Source organism: Amblyraja radiata, chromosome 8, assembly GCF_010909765.2.
Source record: "Amblyraja radiata isolate CabotCenter1 chromosome 8, sAmbRad1.1.pri, whole genome shotgun sequence".
Classification (NCBI taxonomy): domain Eukaryota; kingdom Metazoa; phylum Chordata; class Chondrichthyes; order Rajiformes; family Rajidae; genus Amblyraja; species Amblyraja radiata.
The window spans coordinates 8,290,478-8,312,827 of NC_045963.1; the positions used below are offsets into that span (position 1 = coordinate 8,290,478).

General features: G+C 40.8%; 1 protein-coding gene across 1 annotated transcript in view; it reads left to right on the forward strand.

Annotated features, from left to right (window-relative positions):
• Positions 1-22,350, forward strand: part of usp34 (ubiquitin specific peptidase 34) — a 181,136-nt gene that overhangs the window by 24,057 nt on the left and 134,729 nt on the right. Inside the window, 9 exon segments of the mRNA XM_033025144.1 lie at positions 3,309-3,376; positions 3,539-3,731; positions 6,070-6,131; positions 6,284-6,365; positions 6,504-6,596; positions 8,557-8,682; positions 9,421-9,550; positions 10,781-10,911; positions 13,892-14,484. Coding sequence (XP_032881035.1) covers positions 3,309-3,376; positions 3,539-3,731; positions 6,070-6,131; positions 6,284-6,365; positions 6,504-6,596; positions 8,557-8,682; positions 9,421-9,550; positions 10,781-10,911; positions 13,892-14,484 — 1,478 coding nt within the window.

Below are 22,350 nucleotides of genomic sequence, written 5' to 3' on the forward strand. Positions count from 1 at the left end.
AGCTTCAGTGCATTCTGTTTCCATTGATTATCCTTGAGATGTTTCTACAACTTGATTGGAGTCCACCAGTGGTAAATTAAATTGATTGTATATGATTTAGAAAGGCATACACCTGTCTATATAAGGTCCCGCAGTTGACAGTGCATGTCAGAGCAAAAACCAAGCCATGAAGACGAAGGAATTGTCCGTAGACCTCCGAGACAGGATTGTGTTGAGACACAGATCTGCGGAAGGGTATAAAACAATTTCTGCAGCATTGCAGGCCCTGAAGGGCACAGTGGCCTCCGTCATTCTTAAATGGAAGAATTTGACCACCAGGACTCTTCATAGAGCTAGCCGCCCGGCCAAACTGAGCAATCGGGGGAGAAGGGCCTTGGTCAGCGAGGTGACCAAGAACCCGATGGTCACTCTAACAGAGCTCCAGAGTTCCTCTGTGGAGATGGGAGAACCTTCCAGAAGGGCAACTATATCTGCAGCACTCCGCCAATCAGGCCTTTATGGTAGAGTGGCCAGACGGAAGCCACTCCTCAGTAAAAGGCACATGACAGCCCGCTTGGAGTTTGCCAAAAGGCATGAGAAACAAAATTCTCTGGTCTGATGAAACCAAGATTGAAATCTTTGACCCGAATGCCAAGTGTCACGTATGGAGGAAACCAGGCACCGCTCATCACCTAGCCAATACCATACCTATGGTAAAGCATGGTGGTGGCAGCATCATGCTGTGCGGATGTTTTTCAGCGGCAGGAACAGGGAGACTAGTCAGGATCGAGGGAAAGATGAACGGAGCAAAGTACAGAGAGATCCTTGATGAAAATCTGCTCCAGAGTTCAGGACCTCAGACTGGGGCAGTGGTTCACCATCCAACAGGACAATGACCCCTAAGCACACAGCCAAGACAACGCAGGAGTGGCTTTGTGACAAGTATGTGAATGTCCTTGAGTGGCCCAGCCAGAGCACAGACTTGAACCCAATCGAACATCTCTGGAGGGACCTGAAAATAACTGTGCATCGACTCTCCCCATCCAACCTGACAGCTTGAGAGGATCTGCAGAGAAGAATGGGGGAAATTACCCAAATACAGGTGTGCCAAGCTTGTAGCGTCATACCCAAGAAGACTTGAGGCTGTAATCGCTGCCAAAGGTGCCTCAGCAAAGTACTGAGTAAAGGGTCTGAATACTTATGTAACTGTGATATCTCAGTTATTTATTTTTAATTACTTTACAAAAATTCATAAACACATGTTTTTGCTTTTTTATTATGGGGTATTGTGTATAGATTGATGATTAAAAATATTTATTTAATCAAATTTTGAATAACGCTGTAACGTAACAAAATGTGGAAAAAGTGAAGGGGTCTAAATACTTTCAGAGTGCACTGCATACACCACCCACTATGTTGAAAACCTACTCTTTGGATCTCCTTTAAATTTCTCCCTTCTCATCTTAAACATGTGCCCTCTTGTCTAGACTCCTTCTGTCCTGGGAAATAATATTCTGAACATCCATCCTGCCTGTGTCGCTCAATTTTTAATAAACCTCTTTCTTCTTCAGTGTCTGTACTTTCTTTTGTCTCCTTTGCTTGGATCTTAACTGAGGAGGTTGCTGTGGTAAAATCATGGCTTGATGACCTCCAATCTTATTGCATATTCCGCTGCATCCACCTTTCATGACATTGTGAGTGTTCAACACTGCAGTATAAGGAAAGGTTCAACATTGCATGGAAACAGCATCGTGCTATGGTGGAATATGAACAAAAGGAATGTTGAAATCGTAGTTCAGTGCCTGAGCAGGTCATTGGAGTGGTTTGCATTGCAAAGTGAATAGAATTGCATTGGTATGTGAACTTGTGTGTATATATAGAATATCTTCATGTAGCAAAGTGGTGCATGGATCTTCTCTGGAGCATTATTAAAATGAAGTCTTTGTGTCAAACCACAGAAGGAAATATTGGAACAGGAATTTGAGTTATTTGAGGAAGGGTCCCGGCCCTAAAAGTCACCCGTCCAATCCTCTCCCGGATGCTGCCTGACCCACTGAGTTCTTCCAGGATTTTGTGTATTAAATCACAAGATGTGGTCAATTAGGTACTTTTGGGGGAGCTTCCTACAGAAAGAAAGTGAGGTTTAGAAATTTTGGGGGGAATTCCAGAGCATAATTTCATGAAAACTATGATATGGCCACAAATGGTTTTGAACAATGTGGCTCTTTGAGTTTGTTGTTCGGGGCATGGTGCAGTTGGTTTCCTGGGAATGGAAATTGTGATGGGATCTAACGCAATGGATTCTCTTCTATAGTCAGTTCATGACTTAATGCGAATTGAAGAAGAAACTGCCTTTAAAGTAAATAGAAATTTAATGTATAACCTCTTTGCATGTTAACCAACTTTTCATAGTTAATATTTCAAATTGAATCTCTTTGCTTACCTTCCTGGTAGATTTCTGATGCATATGTCTTTATTGTCATGTGGTCAGACTTTATTGGTGTACTTCAAATGCTCAGAAGAACTGCAGAGGGTATAATCTTGTTTCTAAAGGGCCTGTCCCACTTGGGCGACCTAATCCGCGAGTTCTGGCGAGTTTGCCCTTGACTCAAATCCGCAGCATGGTCGACACGAGGTCGTAGGAGGTCTTCGTAACTCTCCTTCATACTCGAGAGTGGTCTCCGCGTACTCGAGGCCTCAGCTAGGTTGCGGTATTTTTTTCAATATGTCAAAAAATGCCCGCGAGTGAAAAAAGGTTGCCATGGAAAAAAATCTATAATTTTATTTACTCGTAGGTTTAGTCGTAGTAGGTCGGCATGTTAGTCATAGGTAATCGAGGGTAATCGAAGGTAGTCGTAGATAGTCTTCATCATGGTCGAAGGAAGTCGTCTTCACTCTCCACTATTCGGTGTCCAATTTTCCCGAAGTTAGTCCTAGCTAGCCGTAGCTAGTCTTCAACATAGTCGAAGGAGGTCTTCAACATGTCATTTTTGCAAACTCTTCTAAACTCGCCAATTAGGTCGCCCAAGTGGGACAGCCCCTTAACTTATGTTTCCAGCAACTTGTGGTGCAAAATATCTTCATAATTCAATGTTTATAAAATGGCATCCTTCATTCAGCATTTCTGAATAGCCAATATGGATATTTTGCACTTTCAAAATTACATGATTGGCATATAATCAAATTTGGTGTTGAATATGGCAATTACTTCATTTTAGCATAGCAGAATATTTGTGAGATTTACGTATTTGTGAAATTATATTGTCTTTTTATGTGGCTGGTAATAATTCAATGGTGTTTTAGAAATTATATTTTGTTTCATATTACAGATTAGGATATGGTTGCACATCCCTGCAGTTATGCAACATGTTATACCCTTTAGAACTTATGTTATTAGGTGAGTGATCAGATTACTTCACGTGTGATGCTTTTGTGTTCATAATTGATCTTTTAGCAATTTGTTTTTAATCAATAATCACAAATATTTGAATATCTTAAACTGGAACAATATTACCGTGTGAATTTAAAAATAACCATTTTTTAAAATGTTCAAATTCAGGTATTTGTGTAAACTTACAGACCAGGAATTGCGGCAGAGTGCTGCACGCAACATGGCAGATTTAATGTGGAGTACAGTCAAGGAGCCATTGGATACGGCGCTGTGTTTTGACAAAGAGAGTTTGGATCTTGCTTTCAAGTACTTCATGTCTCCAACTCTAACAATGAGGTTGGCTGGTCTCAGTCAGATTACAGTAAGTTGTTATTTAGTAAATATTGCTTAAGCAGTGCTGTGTTCATTTAGCTATATTCTGTTTTAAAAAAAATAACATTCTGCTTGATCAGGATATGATATGAAATGTGCCACATATGCAGACGGTTGGTTCCATTTGAGTTTAAGCACTACGCTCTCTCTCCACTCCCTATTCCCCTGAATCATTACAACAAAAAGGAGTAGCAAGTGTAGGCCTATCGGTTTCTCAAGCTTACAGTGCCGTTCAGTAGCATTGTGGCTGATTTTTCACCTTGGTGCCACTTCCCTGCATTAACCACATACCACTTAATTTCCATAATATCTAAAAAATGTCAGTTGATTTATTTCTTGAATTTATCCATTCCTGAGTCTATACAACATTTGTCATTGTCTGAAGTTTTGTCTGAAGATTACAAGATTTGTCTGAAGTTTCGTCTAATCTTTGTCATGAACCCCTGATTTTGATACTGACCCCAGGTTGTTGATCCCATTCCCATCACCAGCCAAGGGCGATATCAACTCTGCATCTATGCCTCATAGGAAATCTTTATAATTCAATGAGACTGCCTCTCATTCTTCTAAACTCTTAATAGGCTGCTTAATCTTCCCAGAGGACAATTCTGCCATCCTAGGAATTGATCAGGTATTTCTTTGCAAATACGCGCACTACTTTGTAAATATATCCTTCCTCCAGCAGGGAAATTAGACCAGAATATAATTTGGGTTCTAATCGCTGTTTCTGCATGTTACCTTTCAATGGTTTATTTGCAAGGATCCATTTGTCCTTTCAAATGTGAATACTTTTCAATCTTGTCGCTTTTAAAAAGTTTGCTTTGCTATTTCTTTGACCTTATTGGATGTCCTAGCATTTTTCTGCAAGATATTCCATCTGTCTTGTCCTCGTCCATTCTTTTATACCTGTCTATATCCCCAGGTATCCTCAAATGCCATCTTCATAACCCACACTCACACCTAATATCATCAGCAAACCTGGATGTATTAATCTTGGTCCCCACATCCAAATCAATGCTATAAATGATTAACATCCAAATCATAAATCATAAACACTACAACTGTGACCACTAATAGCCTCCACATTTTATTCAATTGGCAAATCCCACGCCTTTCTCCTCTATATTTTCATTTGACTTGAAAGTGTGTCCATTTTTACCAGTCGACTAATCTATCTGTGTTGATGTTATTTCCTAATGAACTCCCGTATGTCTACTCTGTCATGTCCTTAGTGAGTTGTGAACTGCTGAGGAAAAAGAGACTGTTTGTGAAGTGTAGAAAAGATTACCGATTTGTGTACCATAATCGTATGTAGGTATTCAATCAGATTGTATACTTTTTTTTAAACCAGAACATAGGCAAGATTTTACTCTTTTATTTTGAAGTTCATCATTTATTTTATTGTGGAACATAATTTACAGTTAAATGTGAAATTAATTCTGCAGGTTCCTAAACTAGATATAAAAGCTTTTATCAAAGGTTTGGTGCGCTGTTCAATATTGTATAGGAAACATAGAAACATAGAAAATAGGTGCAGGAGTAGGCCATTCGACCCTTCGAGACTGCACCGCCATTCAATATGATCATGGCTGATCATCCAACTCAGTATCCTGTACCTGCCTTCTCTCCATACCCCCTGATCCTTTTAGCCACAAGGGCCACATCTAACTCCCTCTTAAATATAGCCAATGAACTGGCCTCAACTACCTTCTGTGGCAGAGAATTCCAGAGATTCACCACTCTCTGTGTAAAAAATGTTTTCCTCATCTTGGTCCTAAAAGATTTCCCCCTTATCTTTAAACTGTGACCCCTTGTTCTGGACTTCCCCAACATCGGGAACAATCTTCCTGCATCTAGCCTGTTCAACCCCTTAAGAATTTTGTAAGTTTCTATAAGGAGAGTTCACTTTGTTTTATTGTCACTCAGTTCAAACACCCTTGAAGCCACTGAAGGGTTCAACATTAGTTTTCTATCTTTCTTTTCATAATTTTATGAGCATTTTAAGCACTACTGAGTCAGAAAAGTTTTATGACTTTCTTACGAGATTTTTTTCTTATGTTGTGAATATCAACAATGCAAAGATTACTGTTTTGTCTTGCTTAAAACAGCGCCACACTCTTGTGTTTACGACTGATGATCATTCAATGGCGAAAGAGATGCTGCAGTTTTACTTTAATGCGCTTCAATGAACTCAATATTTTGTAAATTTTCTTTTGATTCAGCAACACTAATCTATAAATTTTGATTTTTCAAAAGTTGAAAATTTACAAATCAATTTAGATTGGATATAAAATAAATAAAATATCCAACTTTTTTTTCCTCAACAGAATCAACTTCATACATTCAATGATGTTTGTAATAATGAATCTTTGGTGTCAGACACTGAAACGTAAGTATTGATTGCAACTTTTAATGAGGGGCTTGACAGGATCAAATGCAGATATATGAATAAAAATATTCTCTCGTAAATCATTGGCAAGATGGGAAGGAGCAAAATAATATTTGTATATTAATGTATACCCTTTTCCTTTTGTTGTGTAGGTCAATTGCAAAAGAGCTTGCAGACTGGCTAATTCATAATAATGTTGTTGAACATATCTTTGGACCAAATTTGCACATTGAGGTTTGTCTAGAATATAGCTGTTTTCATCCTGTGCCTCATCCTGCCACATTCCTCTTCTTCCTATACCACTCCCTAAACCATCAACCAGCTTGCAAAGACTGCTCTTTTTTTAAAACTCTTTTTGTTATTGGGTTACAGATCATCAAACAATGCCAAGTTATTCTGAACTTTCTTGCTGCTGAAGGAAGACTTAGCACACAACATATAGATTGTATTTGGGCAGCAGCACAGGTATTTTTAATTTGTAAATAGAGATTTTTGTTGCTTAATTCTTATTGAGTAATTTATAATGTAAATGTCATCATATCACTCCAAAAAAAAGAAAATGGTTGTTAAAATTTACAGCAGGCTCTTGATCAGCCAGTGGGTTGAGGAATGGTTAATGGACTTTAACACAGACAAGTGTGAGGTGTTTCATTTTGGAAAGTTAAACCAGAGGAGGACGTTCACAGTGAATGGTAGGGCCCTGGGTTGTGTGTAGAGCAGAGGGATTTAGGAGTACACAGGTACATGGTTCCTTGAAAGTGGCATCACAGGTAGAGTCAGAGAGAGATGCAATGTGGAAACAGGCCCTTCGGTCCAATTTGCCCACACCGGCCAACATGTCCCAACTACACTAGTCCCACCTGCCTGCGCTTGGTCCATATCCCTCCAAACCTGTCCTATCCATGTACCTGTCTAACTGTTTCTTAAACGTTGAGATAGTCCCAGCCTCAACTACCTCATCTGGCAGCTTGTTCCATACACCCACCACCCTTTGTGTGAAGAAAGGTAGATGAGAGAGTTAAGAAGACTTTTGGTACATTGGCTTTTATCAGGGGTATTCAGGAAAGAAGATGGGACATTATGTTGCAGTTAGACATGATGTTGTTGAGGCCACACTTTGTGAACTGTTCAGTTTTGGGAACCCTGCTCTAGGAAGGATGTTATTTAGCAGAAGTTCTGAGAAGATTTACAAAGATATTGGCAGGACTTGAAGGGGTGAACTGTATGAAGAGGTTGGGCAGGTAGGACTTTATTCCTTGAATGAGCAGGCTGCGTGGTTATTTTATAGAGGTGTATGAAATCATAAGTTGAATGAGGCAAATGTTTAAGGTGAGGGGAGCATGATTTATTACGAGCCTGAGGGACAACCTTTTCACTCAGTGTGTGGTGGTGGGCCAGAGAAGATAGTTGAGGCAGTTACTATAACAACATTTAAAAGACACTTGGACTGGTACATGGCAAGGAAAGGTTTAGAGAGATATGGGCCAAACATGTGCAAATGGGACTAGCGAAGATTGGGCATCTTGGTCGGCAAGGTTGGCCGAAGGGCCTGTTTCTGTGCTCATGACACGATGACCCATCCCTGTGGGTTTTTCTTGAGATAAATTCTGAAGGAATTAATTTGTCCAATTGATAGTTCCAATAACAACATGGGTTGAGACTACGTGAGAAGTGTTGAAATGTACTGACTTAAAAGCTAGTTCCAAAATATTGTTTTGTTAAATGTTGATATTAATTTGCTAGTTGTAATTGAGGGAGAGATTTTCCAATGCACATGTATAGATACAAGTAGAAGTTGGAAATTAGCAACCATTTGATTTCAAGTGAAAACTAACGCTATTTTTTAAATAACTCATGGTTTCCTTAAATGTTGTCAAGTGAAGGTGCTCAGTTAACCTTTCAGTGTGGTGTGAACTTTCTCCCAAGGACTGCTGCTGCTTTCGGGTTCTTTATTGAGATTCTGTACATGCAGATCTTCAGCATTGATAATTTTCGGAATAATAATAGATTAAATGTTCCTAGGTTTACTAAATCAACTGGGTAAAAAAGATGATTCGGAATTACTTTTTCAATTTTGGCTGGGTTTTTAGGTTTGCGATTCGATCTAAAGATACTGTTGTTTTGCGAAAGTGCCATGTAGATTTCAGTTTCTATTTGGTGGTGAACATTTAAAATTAGCCCCAAATTTAGAAAGATGTGTCATACAATCATCAAATTGAAACATTATCATTCTATTGTAATTAATAATTATCCTTTTTATTTGCTGGTATTTTTTCTCAGAAATAACTTTTTGATTCTTTGATTGTTACTTTAATCAGGTAAAATTAAATTGAGTAATTAGTTCTGACATTTATAGTTGTACTTGCTTACACTACTATCTTTTGATATTTTATTTCTTTTGTTTCTTCTCCCATGCACCACATAGTTGAAGCACTGTAGTCGATACATCCATGATTTGTTCCCTTCACTTATTAAGCACTTGGATCCTGTACCACTCCGTCACCTTCTTAAACTAGTTTCTGCTCTTCACCCAAGTGTCCACACAGAACAGGTAAGATAAGAAAAATGTTGCTCTTCTCAATACTTCCTCACCAGTTCAAAAGTGATTAACTAGTTTGAAAAAGTAGGAACAGTATGCATATCTAAATTGACAACGTTGAGTTTTTAAGACTATCCATACACAGTAATGGTATCTTAGTAACATGATCTGTTGATATCAACAATTTGTGGTGATGTCAACAATTTGCTTGTTCATTTTATTGTTATACTACGACAACACATTATTCTTAATTAAATATTAAACATTTCAGTATTACCTTTGAACTGTTGTTAATGCACAATTAGAAAAATAATTTACTTTAGTGCTGCTGTCCCTTACCATATATTATCCACCATCTTAAGAAGAAAAATTATTAATGTATACATTTTCAATTATAAATTGGTGCTGAATTCAGCAAAACATTCATTTTAATTAATTGAATTAAAATACTTTACGGGTGCCTAAATAATCATAATCTTTCATCTGAATTCGATTCTTGTGAGTTGACTATCTACATTATGTTGAAATGAGCTGTTTACTTGTTTTAGTCTTTTCATTTAGGTATTTCCAATATCTCACTGACCTAGATTGACTTGGCATCCAATTTTTAAATTCCATGAAAATTGAAGCAATTTATTTTTGATTGAGTTAAAAATGGATGCACTTATGTGGTTCTCTGGTTTGTTGTGGTGGCTTTCTTCAATGTCTCTAGCTGATTACTATATAGTCACATTTTGGAATTGTTTGCAGACCCTGTACTTGGCATCAATGCTCATTAAAGCTCTCTGGAACAATGCACTTGCTGCCAAGGCTCAATTATCCAAGCAGAGCTCCTTTGCTTCTCTTCTTAACACAAATCTCCCTTTGGGAAATAAGAAAGGTAAGTTCTATTAGTTTTTAAATAGATTTAAAATAAGATAGAGCTAGTCAAAGTTTAAGTTCTCAATGCAAAATATACTTGCAAAAGTTAATTGGGACAGACAGTTTATAGGCAAAATAATGTTTGGCAATTGGGAGGTTTTTAAAAATGAGTTTGGGATGATTCTGAGTCAACATGTTTCTGTTCTAGTGAAGAACCAGGTTGGCAGGCTGAGAGAACTCTAGTCCACAAGGGATATTGTGGCTCTGGTCAGGGAAAAAAAAACTGAGACATACTATATGTTGCGTACAGGTAGCTGGGATCTAACAAATCCCTTGAGTACAATGAATGCAGGGATACAGTTAAGAGGGAATTCAGAATTGAAACCAAATGAGGTAGTGTTAAGACCAAGAAAATGTGCCAGCACCTACCTCTGAGAAGGGGTTGAGAAAAAGGAGTCTGTTAGATCTGGGGAAGCAGTCTGGAAATCCAGAATTTTAACCTCCTGAATCTTCACCCAATAGAAAAACAAGGAAAGGATCAGGATGACAAGCATCCTTGACGCTACTTCCACTCTTCCTGATGCAATGTACCATGAAGATGGACAGGGTGGAAAGAAATGACGAGCGTGATGGATTAGGCAGTGTTCGCCACACTGTGCTGGTTCAGGCTGTGGGAGTTGTCATACCTGCGTAGGAAGGAACTACAGATGCTGGTTTACACCAAAGATAGACTCTTCTTCAGACGGGTCAAGAAGGGTCGCGACCCCAAACGTCACCCATTCCTTCTATCCCGAGATGCTGCCTGTCCCGCTGAGTTACTCCAGCATTTTGTGTCTATCTGAGTTGTCATACCTGGCTGAGATACATCCCGTCAAAATACTTTCCCCAAGGATGACCTTCAAATGATTTAATTTTTATTATTTCCTGACACTTGAAGGGTCATCCATTTTGAAGGAGGAGACTGTGATGAAGTAATGCTGTCTGCTGGGGATTCTTGGCCAACTTCCATGTATCAAAGGGCATACTTTTTTTTTTAAATGGTGCACAATTATATTTCGTAATTTGCATTCCATTTTCTCTGAGCTAAAAGAACTGGGCATTCCAAAGTGTTTGGACTGGTTTGATTTTAGGTGCTGATTTAAAGTATATGAAGCACCCAAACTAAAAGTTGGTGTATAATTTTAATGAGGCATTAGACTAAATTGGTCATTAACTGTTTTAATTCATTTAAAAACATAATTTTTTACAGGATCTCCTGCAGCTAGTCCACAGAGTAGTGACAACAGTGATACTCATCAAAGTGGTGGCAGTGACATTGAAATGGATGAGCAAATGATGAACAGAGCAAAGCGTGGACAACAACGACTGTCAGATACTGAGGTATGAACTTTAAAATCCATGTAAATTCCATAGCAAAGGCACGGTTGGTAATCAGGTTAGGCTGATCATCCTGCTATTGTTAAAGAACATCAAGCAGGACTGGACCAATTGTACTTCAAGACTGTTCTGTTACTCAATTTTGGCCTTGCCATTACCTTCCCATATCTCACAACTCTTTTGTAGTTTAAATGTCTGCCAATCTCAACCTTGAATATATTCTATCACTCTTTGAATGTTCTTAACCATGAGAAAAGAAATTCCCCACCACCGACCAAATTCCACAGACCTTAGTCTCTCGGTTACAAATGAGTCCCATTTATATGGAAGGGAGACAAAAATGCTGGAGAAACTCAGCGGGTGAGGCAGCATCTATGGAGCGAAGGAATAGGTGACGTTTCGGGTTGAGACCCTTCTACTTTCCAGGTGCAGCAGAGGTTCACCTGCACCTCCTCCAACCTCATCTATTGCATCCGCTGCTCTAGGTGTCAGCTGCTCTACACCGGTGAGACTAAGCATAGGCTTGGCGATCGCTTCACCCAACAACTCCGTTCGTTCCAATAACCAACTTGATCTCCCGGTGGCTCAGCACTTCAACTCCCCCTCCCATTCCGAATCCGACTTTTCAGTCCTGGGCCTCCTCCATGGCCAGAGTGAGGCCCACCGTAAATTGGAGAAGCAGCACCTCATATTTTGCTTGGGTAGTTTACACCCCAGCGGTATGAACATTGACTTCTACAATTTCAGGTAGTCCCTGCTTTCTCCTTCTTCCCGCCCCCCTGCCCCCCCCCCCCAACCAACCCCAACATCAGTCTGAAGAGGGTCTCGACCTGAAACTTCGCCTATTTCCTTCGCTCCATAGATGCTGCCTCACCCGCTGAGTTTCTCCAGCATTTTTGTCCATCCTCAGACTGGAAGGGTCGTTTTATACAGAGATCATGTTGATTTTGTGCATGTCAGAAAATATGCAAAATCGCTGGATGTGGTGCCCATACCTCCACAGTATTGTAATGAATGGCATCAAAAGCTCATAAGACTGAAAAGAAAGAACAATGACTAAAAATGGAGTAAGAGAGTGGCAACAAGTTCTGCCATTCGGAGGAATTAATGTATGTGTGCATGTTGGACTTTTCAATGAATAACTGTGATGTTAACGTGAGTTGGATTGTAGGTACAGGTGTCCATATGTTGGGGGTTCATAATCCACGGACGGACGTACTCTGAAATTCTGCTCCTTAGTTTTAGATATCAGCATCCACCCTGTCAATCCCCTTCAGAATCTTGCATATCAATAAGACCTCCTCTCATTCTATGATGTATATAGGCTCTATCTCATCAACCTTCTCCATTCTTGGGTCAACAATTTATGCCTGGAATTAACTCTGCTGGAAGTACCACCTTTGCCCTACCTTCAATACAAACTGATTTTTGCCCTGCTCCCAATGCAAACAGATCCTTCCTTAAATACGGAGAACAAAACTGCAGTTCATTTATTGTCTCTGTTGTCTCCTATGCATCAAAAGTTTCCTATTTTTCAATTCGATTGCGGCAAGCACTCATTAAAGTGCCTAATTACTTCCTGTACTTGCATGCTAGCTTGTGTTTCATATATAATACCTCCAGATAATTTTGAACCACACCATTTTGTAGTCTCACACCATTTAACTATATATATTTACATTCTTCCTTACAAAGGGGATAACCTCTCATCTTTACTCCATCCTGATAAATTCTGGTTACCATTACCCCAGCACTGCCCTTTACAATTGCCTTTTCCTTTCCCTCTGTCTTCCTAAAGAGGCGTACACCTGAATTCCTTTTAGTTATTTCAAACTTAGCTTTCTCTCTTATGCTTTCTCTTAGGTTTCCACCCCTTGTTTACAACATGTGCAGCTTCCATAACCAGGAGCATATTCATCCCATTCCTGTGGAGTTGTAACTTGTAGAGGTCCCAGGACACACGGAATTCCTCAGGAATCTTAAAACCCTTGTGCCACGTGCTCCAACCTATCTCACGAATATGTGGCGCTAGTGGTTAACCAGTGAATACAGCCTTTGAGGTCCTACTTTTTTGATCTCTTTCTGCTCACTCAACTCCAGCCACACACCTTGCTCTTGTTCTACACATGTCGTTGATACTGAAATGGACAATGAACTCGGACTGTTCACTCCCTCCTTCAGGATGCTGTGTAGCTGTTGAATGATATCCTTGACCCTCACACCAGGAGACAACATATCATCTTTGAGTCCAATCATTGACCACAGTAATGCCCGTTTGTTCCCTGAACTATTGAGCTATCAATATTGCTCTCCCACTGTCTCCCTCCCCTATTGTGTAGCTGAACTACTTGTGCTCTCATGCTCTTGGCTCTGGTTGCATTCTCTTTCAGACCCATTGGACACAGAATCCAAAATGGAGAGGGGATAGAATCTGTAGTCTTATGCTTGTTGCTCCCTGCCAACCTGGTGATCACCCATTCCCTCTCTGCTCAAATGCACTTTATCTGTAAGATGGCCACCTCTTCAAATTTCTCAGCATCATAGATGTTTTACAGTGACTGCAGCTGCTCTGCACCGCCACAGTTCAAGCTGCTTCTGACGACTCTTCCTGCACATGTGGCTGTCCAGGTCTTTGGAAGTATCCATAACGTCCTACATGGCACATAATACACATTCTAGTCTGCTACTCTGCCATTCCTTGAAATTTCTTGTTTTAGTTTATGGCATGCAAATAAACTGTTTAGGTTCAACGATATAAATATGCATTTTAATAAATGTGAAGAACTATGGTCACCCTCTTATCTTCCCAAAGTAATGTTTGTTTTAAGAATAATTGTACAGTTCATAAAAACGATAACTAAAAGCATTAAACTTTTTAAAGGTGATTTAGCATAATTTAACGTATAATTGTTTGCCACCAGATTTTGTGAATAATAATAAAATGGAGTTATTTCATTGAGCAATTAATATGTTTTTTCCCTAGGAGTCTATGCAAGGAAGTTCCGATGAGACTGCTAACAGTGGTGAAGATGCCAGTAGTGGGCCTGGCAGTAGCAGTGGGCACAGTGATGGTTCCAGTAATGAAGTAAATTCAAGCCATGCCAGTCAGTCAGCTGGAAGTCCAGCAAGTGAAGTCCGCTCTGAGGATATGGCAGATAGTGAAGTTCTCAAAGAAGAGGATGATGATGATGACGATGAGGGAGAGGAGAGCCCCCAGAATGAGAGCAGGAACCCGGAGTTAAGAACTCTGAGTGCAGAGTCGCAGTCGGGAATTTGTATGTCAGAATCACCTGGTGGAACAGAATGTGACAGAACTAATAGTGGATCAGGCAAGGATATTTCTTATAGCACTGATACAGTTCCATCAGGAGAGAATAGAATTCGACTTCTCGATACCTGCTCACATGCAGAAGACTCTGAACGTGATATGACAGGGGAAATCAATACTGCACACATATCACAAGGTTCTCAGGAATCTTGTATCACGCGCACTGGCGATTTTTTAGGAGAGGCAATTGGAAATGAAATATTTAACTGCAGACGGTTCATTGGTCAGCAGCATCATCATCATGATGGGTAAGTTTCACTCTCAGATTTTGTTTTAGTCTCAATGATTCAAACTACATTTAAGATGGGTGATATAGATTTAGATTTTTTTTAATTGTGAAAATTTACGGAATCTATAACATAATTGGGATGTTTTCTCACAGCTCTTGATGAAATGTAAAAGTTATATTATTGTTGGGCTTCACAAACCAGAATTTAGAATATGGACTGTTCTTGGTTTGAACATTTGGACAATAGACAATAGGTGCAAGAGTGGGCCATTCGGCCCTTCGAGCCAGCATCGCCATTCACTGTGATCATGGCTGATCATCCACAATCAGCACCTCGTTCCTGCCTTCTCCCGATATCCCTTGACTCCGTTATATTTAAGAGCTCCATCTAACTCTCTTAAAAGCATCCAGAGAATCTGTCTCCACTGCCTTCTGAGGCAGAGAATTCCACAGATTCACAACTCTCTGGGTGAAAATGTTTTTCTTCATCTCCATTCTAAATGGCATACCCCTTATTCTTAAACTGTGGCCCCTGGTTCTGGACTCCCCCAACATTGGGAACATGTTTCCTGCCTCGCCTGTCCAATCCCTTAATCCATTAATACTCTTATATGTTTCAATAAGATCCCCTCTCATCCTCTAAATTCCAATGTATACAAGCCCATTCGCTCCATTCTTTTAACATATGACAGTCCCACCATCCCGTGAACCTACGCTGCACTCCCTTAATAGCAAGAATGTCCTTCCTCAAATTTGGACACAAACTGCACACAATCCTCCCACTCCCCGGGTACTTTCCATATTAGGAAATGCTACACTTGTCCCTATACCTCCCCCCTCGACTCCATCCAAGGATCCAATCAGTCTTTCCAGGTGAGGCAGAGGTTCACCTGCACCTCCTCCAACCTCATCTACTACATCCATGTTCTAAGTGTCAACTTCTCTACATCGGCGAGACCAAGCGCAGGCTCAGCGATTGCTTCGCTGAACACCTCCGCTCAGTCCGTGTTAACCAACCTGATCGCCCGGTTGCTCAGCACTTCAACTCCCCCTCCCATTCCCAATCTGACCTTTCTGTCCTGGGCCTCCTCCATTGCCAGAGTGAGGCCCAGCGCAAATTGGAGGAACTGCACCTCATATTTTGCTTGGGTAGTTTACACCCCAGCGGTATAAACATTGACTTCTCTAATTTTAGATAGCCCTTGCTTTCTCCTTCCTTCCCCTCCCCCTTCTCAGTTCTCCCTCAGTCCTACTGTCTCCGCCTTTCCGAACTTGACACCATTCAGATAATAATCTGCCTTCCTGTTCTTGCCACCAAAGTGGATAGCCTCATATTTATCCACATTAAACTGCATCTGCCATGCATCTGCCCACTCACCCAACCTGTCCAAGTCACCCTGCATCCTCATAGCATCCTCCTCACAGTTCACACTGCCATCCAGATTTGTGTCATCTGCAAATTTGCTAATGTTACTTTTAATCCCTTCATCTAAATCATTAATATATATTGTAAATAGCTGTGGTCCCAGCACTGAGCCTTGCGATACCCCGCTAGTCACTGGCTGCCATTCTGAAAGGGACCCGTTAATCCCTACTCTTTGTTTCCTGTCTGCCAACCAATTTTCTATCCAAGGTCAGTACCCTACCCCCAATACCATGTGCTCTAATTTTGCCCACTAATCTCCGATGTGGGACCTTCTCAAAGGCTTTCTGAAAGTCCAGGTACACTACATCCACTGGCTCTCCCTTGTCCATTTTCCTAGTTACATCCTCAAAAAATTCCAGAAGGTTAATCAAGCATGATTTCCCCTTCGTAAATCCATGCTGACTCAGACCGATCCTATCACTGCTATCCAAATGTGCCGCTATTTCATCTTTTATAATTGACTGCAGCACCTTCCCCACCACCGATGTCAGGTTAACTGGTCTATAATTCCCTGTTTTCTCTCTCCCTCCTTTCTTAAAAAGTGGGATAACATTAGCTACCCTCCAATCCACAGGAACTAATCCTGAATCTATAGAACATTGGAAAATGATCACCAATGCGTCAACGATTTCTAGAGCCATTTCCTTAAGTACCCTGGGATGCAGACCATCAGGCCCTGGAGATTTATCAGCCTTCAGTCCCATCAGTCTACCCAACACCATTTCCAGCCCAACGTGAATTTCCTTCCGTTCCTCCGTCACCCTAGGTCCTCTGGCCATGTGTACATCTGGGAGATTGTTTGTGTCTTCTTTAGTGAAGACAGATCCAAAGCACCAGTTCAACTCGTCTGTCATTTCCTTGTTTCCCATAATAAATTCACCTGTTTCAGTCTTCATGGACCCACATTTGGCTTAACAAATTTTTTCCTCTTCACATACCAAAAGAAGCTTTTACTATCCTCCTTTATATTCTTAGCTAGCTTACCTTCGTACCTCATCTTTTCTCCCTGTATTGCCTTTTTAATTATCTTCTGTTGCTCTTTAAAAGTTTCCCAATCCTCTGGCTTCCCGCTCATCTTTGCTATGTTATACTTCTTTTTTATTTTTATACTGTCCTTGACTTCCCTTGTCAGCCATGGTCGCCTCTTACTCCCCATAGAATCTTTCTTCCTCTTTGGAATGAACTGATCCTGCACCTTCTGTATTATTCCCAGAAATACCTGCCATTGTTGTTCCACCGTCATCCCTGCTAGGGTCTCTTTCCAGTCAACTTTGTAATACTGACACTACCTCCTAATGGCTCTTTTACCTTGAGTTCCCTTATCAAATCTGGTTCATTACACAACTAAATCCAAAATTGCCTTCTCCCTGGTAGGTTCCAGTACATGTTGCTCCAAGAATCCATCACGGAGGCACTCCACAAACTCCCTTTCTTGGGGTCCAGTACCAACCTGATTTTCCCAGTCTATCTGCATGTTGAAATCTCCCATAACCACTGTAGCATTACCTTTGCTACATGCCAATTTTAACTCTTGATTCAACTTGCACCCTATATCCAGACTACTGTTTGGGGGCCTGTAGATAACTCCCATTAGGGTCTTTTACCCTTACAATTCCGCAGTTCTAGCCACACTGACTCTACATCTCCTATTTCTATGTTACCCCTCGCATAGTTTTAATTCATTCAGTGGTATTATTAGTTTAGTTTCATTAAATTACCATACTATTTTTTGCTTGCTTGCACAATTTTCTAAGTCTACTGAATATTAAATGAATTAGTATTTTAAATATCCTTTATCTGTGCCCTTCAGTACATATTAGCGTCAATCTAAATATTAATATTCTGCACCTGAAAGTGTGACATTTGTGGATACGTTTGTTTACTCCATTAGGTGTATTGATGCGTATGACTTCCTGTTTGAAAGAAATACAACCTCCTATTTGAGTGAAGTGCAAGAGTTGTCCATGCTGTTTCATGCCAGACTAAGTTAGCTTTGTTTCAAATCTAAATTAAATGTTCTATTTGTTTGTTACAAACAAACTTTGTAAAGCACAGGCAAAGGTTGCAATCTAACGGTGATATTCTTTAGCAATCAAAAATGATGGAAGGAGTATTGTGTTCAATTTTGCTTTCTATGGGTGGTACAATGGCACAGTTCGTGGAGCTACTGCCTCACAGTGCCAGAGACCTGTGTTCAATCCTGACCTCGGGAACTATCTATGTGGAGTTTACATGTTCTCTGTGACTTTGTGGGTTTCCACCGGATGCCCTGGTTGCCTCCCATATCCCAAAGGTTTGTAGGTTAATTGGCCTCTAAGTTGCCCCGATGAATGCAAAAGTGGGTTAACCTAGAACTAGTGTGAACAGGTGATGTTGAACAGTGTGATGGTTGGCTTGGACTTAGTAGGCCAAAGTGCCTGTTTCCATGCTGTATCTATCAAACATTTAATATGCCCAAGGAATTATCTACATGGCTTTGTGTTAGTGCAGTGTGACCACATCAGATTGATTGCTTTTCGATCAAGGAGATTGTGCAGAAAAAAAATTGGCTTACCTTCAATGCTGCTTAGAAGATCTTGAAAATGTAGTTGAGATACCAAGTTCTGTGGGGAATTGAATAGAGATATCGCTGAATTTCCACTGGTTGCTGTTTAGTACAAGAAAGTATTGTCTCAGGATAAGGGGTTGTTATTGGTATTGGTTTTCTATTGTCACATGTTCGAGAATACATGCTTTCCAATCAAAACAATCTATACATGAGTACAATCAAGCCATGCCCAAGTACAATATGTAGTGTCATAGAGCCATAATGTCCTACAGCATGGAAATAGGGACTTAGGCCCAACTTGCCCACATTGACCAACATGTCCAATCTATACTTGTCCCACCTGCCTGTGTTTGGCCCATATCCCTCTTAACCTGTCCTATCCATGTACCTGTCTAATTGTTCCTTAAATGCTGCGGTAGTTCCTGTCTCAACCTCCTCTGGCAGCTCGTTCTGTACATCTACCACCCTTTGTGTGAAAAAAATATCCTTTAGATTTCTGTTAAATCTTTCTCCCTTCACCTTATCCCTATGTCCTCTGGTTCTCGATTCCCCCATTCTGGGCAAGAGATTGTGTTTCTACCCGATCTATTCCTCTCATGATTTTATGCACCTCTATAAGATCACTCCTCATCCCCTCTTGTACTCCAAGGAATTAAGTTCCAGTCTGCTCAACCGTTCCCTTTAGCTCTAGTCCTAGCAACATCCTCGTAAATCTTCTCTATACCCTTTCCAACTTGACAACACCTTTCCTGTAACATGGTACCCAGAGCTGAACACATACTCTAAATGCTGCCTCACCAAGGTTTCGTATAACTGCAACATGACCTCCCAACTGGAAGCTAATGTGCCAAAAGCCTTTTTGACCACACTATCTACCTGTGACGCCACCTTCAAGGAACTATGTACCTGCACTCCTCGATAGCTCTATTCTACAACACTTCCCAGAGCTGGCCAACTGATCAAGACCCTGCTATAATTTTTGACAACCATCTTCACTATCTGCAATACCACCTATTTTGTATTATCTGCAAACTTGCTAACCTTGCCATGTGCATTCTCAACTAAAGTTTTGATATAGATGACAAACATTAATGGGTCCAGCAACAAACCCTGAGGCATACCTCTAGTCACATGCCACTAGACTGAGAAGCAACCTTCTACCATTAACCTTTGCTTCCTTCCATGAAGCCAATTTTCTATCCATTCAGCTATCTCTCCTTGGATCCCGTGCGATCTAACTATCCAGAGCAACTTACAAAGTGAAACCTTTAATTCCAGTACTGTATTCCAGTGCTTCTCGTGCACAGAAAAATATACCAAATGCTGTGTTATAGCATGATAGCTTGATAGTGACGGATGAAGTGCAGATTAAAAATAAAGTGCAAGGGCCGCTATGAGGGAAATGGGAGTGCAGGACTATACCCTTAGCTCATGAGTGGACTGTTCCTGTATCTGGTGGTTCATGCTTTCAAAGTTTTGTGTTTTTTGCCTGATGGGGAAGAGGGAATGAGCAAGATTTAAATGGCGCATGATTATGTTGGCCGTTTACCCGAGGCAACCGTGAAGTGTGGATGGAGTCAATTTTGAGGGGGGCGGGGTGGGAGACGCTGGTTTGCGTTTGTTGTTTGCAGACTTGGGCAAAGCTGTTGCCAAACCAAGCTGTGGTGCATCTCGATAGGATGCTTTTAGCGGTTCAACTGTAGAAGTTGGTAAGATTCATTGGAGACATGCCAAACCTCTTTAGACATTTGAGGAAGTAGAGGTGTGATGTGCTTTCTTTGCTGCTTAGGATTGAAATGAACATTTCTTTTTGCACAATGTGCAGAATAATAGGATGTACTTTAGAAAGGAGATGAGAAGCAATTTATTTAGTCAGGGTGGTGAACTGTGGAATTCATTGCCACAGCCGGCTGTGGAGGGCAAGTCAATGGATATTTTTAAGGTGGAGATTGACAGATTTTTAATTAGTAAGGGTGTCTGAGGTAATGGGGCGAAGGTAAGAAAATGGAGTTGTGAGGGAAAGATCGATCAGACCTGATTGAACGGCGGAGTAGACTTGATGGGCTGAATGACCTTAGGAATATTGTCATTTTTGGAAATCACGTCCACGGTTGCTGTGGATATTCTGTTATTCAGGGATGAGATTGGTAGCTTTTGAATCCTGAAGCAATCAGAGGAAACGGGAATTATGTGCGAAAGCAGATAAGGTGAATCAACATTTCTATATTACTAAATCTCTGATCTTGACCGCTTTTGGCCGACTGTGCTGCGATTTCCAAAAGAACGCCGCCACCTACGGCCGTCATTTTTGGCCACCTCGCTCAGAGCCCCCCTCCGCCGTATGAGTGCGGAGGTTTTTTCCGTCGATGAAAAATGAGAGAGATATTAATGTTTTTACAAAATTCCCCATTCTCTCTGCTGCCCCCGCTGGCGGCAGGGGGAGGGACTATAAAACCAGGAAGTGTCGTGCCTCACTCAGTCTCTGCCAGACCCAGGAAGCGAGAGGGTCTGGCAGAGACTGAGCTGCGAATAACACTGAACGCACGTCTACTCCACGGTGAATGCCCTCGATACGGCTGTAAAGCGGCTGCAGCCCGTTTAAAAAAGTTTGTGTTCACAAAATGAATTTTGATTGTCGGGTGGCTGCAGCCCAATTGTTTGCCTCGCCTTTTTAAAAAAAGTTTGTGTTCACAAATGAATTTTGGTTGTCGGGTGTCTGCAGCCCAATTGTTTGCCTCGCCTTTTTAAAAAAAGTTTGTGTTCACAAAATGAATTTTGGTTGTCTGGTGTCTGCAGCCCAATTGTTTGCCTCTCCTTTTTTTAACAAGTTTGTGTTCACAAAATGAATTTTGGTTGTCGGGTGGCTGCAGCCCAATTGTTTGCCTCGGCTTGGCTTTTAAAATCGTTGCGACAGTTGGATGCCTGCCCAAGCAACCATACGGCCCACAATGTCTATACTAGCCCTCTGGAAACCAGTACCTTCGGCCCGCAACACCCATACTAGCGCAACAGACAGCCCCCCCCCCACTGGTGAACAGTATTGGAATGGGTGGAGAGGTGGAATATTGCGTTGGTGACCAGCCCTCCCGTGTGATGCTGGGACCCAACGGGTCCCACTTAGTCCAGTATTTTATTAAAAGTCAGACTATGCTTGGGAGGCCAAATTAACAACTACTAGTATTTGTTCCATTGTTGTGAAAAAAACTTTAAAATGTTTTCTGTTGTCAAATTTATTTTCTATTGTATTCCGTTAATAAAAACTTTACACTTCTGAAATATATGTTTTGACATTTCAAATTCTGATATTTTGGGCAAACAAAATTTTTTGACCTCAAATTAGAGAAATAATTTAATATGGAGTCAAGTGGAATTTCATTGCATTTTTCCAGTGCATGGTCTGGACAACACATTATCTTAAATCCGACAGTAGATTAAAACTCCAAATAATTGTTCTAATGTGCAAGGATGAATTATTAAATATATGAGAGAGAATTTACGGGTCGAGAACTGGCTAAGAAATGCCGCACTGCAGTGCAGCTCTTGGCATTTCATGGAATCCAGCAGTAGAATGCGTTCTTGTGCAAATATCTTAATCGTATGTTGTAGAGTTGGCTTACTTACTGAATTTTTACAACAAAGTAATCAGAGATAAAAAGTAGTCTGAGAGTAACCTTCCCCTTCCCAGTTCTCTGAACAGTCTTGCTGTCTCCAACCACATTTTCTCTCTGTTTGGTTTGTTTGTACCTTCTCCTAACTAAGAATGATCTATTCTACATGTTCCTTGATCTCCATTGCTTTTGTCATGTTTTCACACCTTACACTTCCTTATCTATACACTTCCTTATCTATGTACCTCCCACTCACCTGACATCAGTCTGAAGAAGGGTCTCGACCCAAAACGTCACCCATTC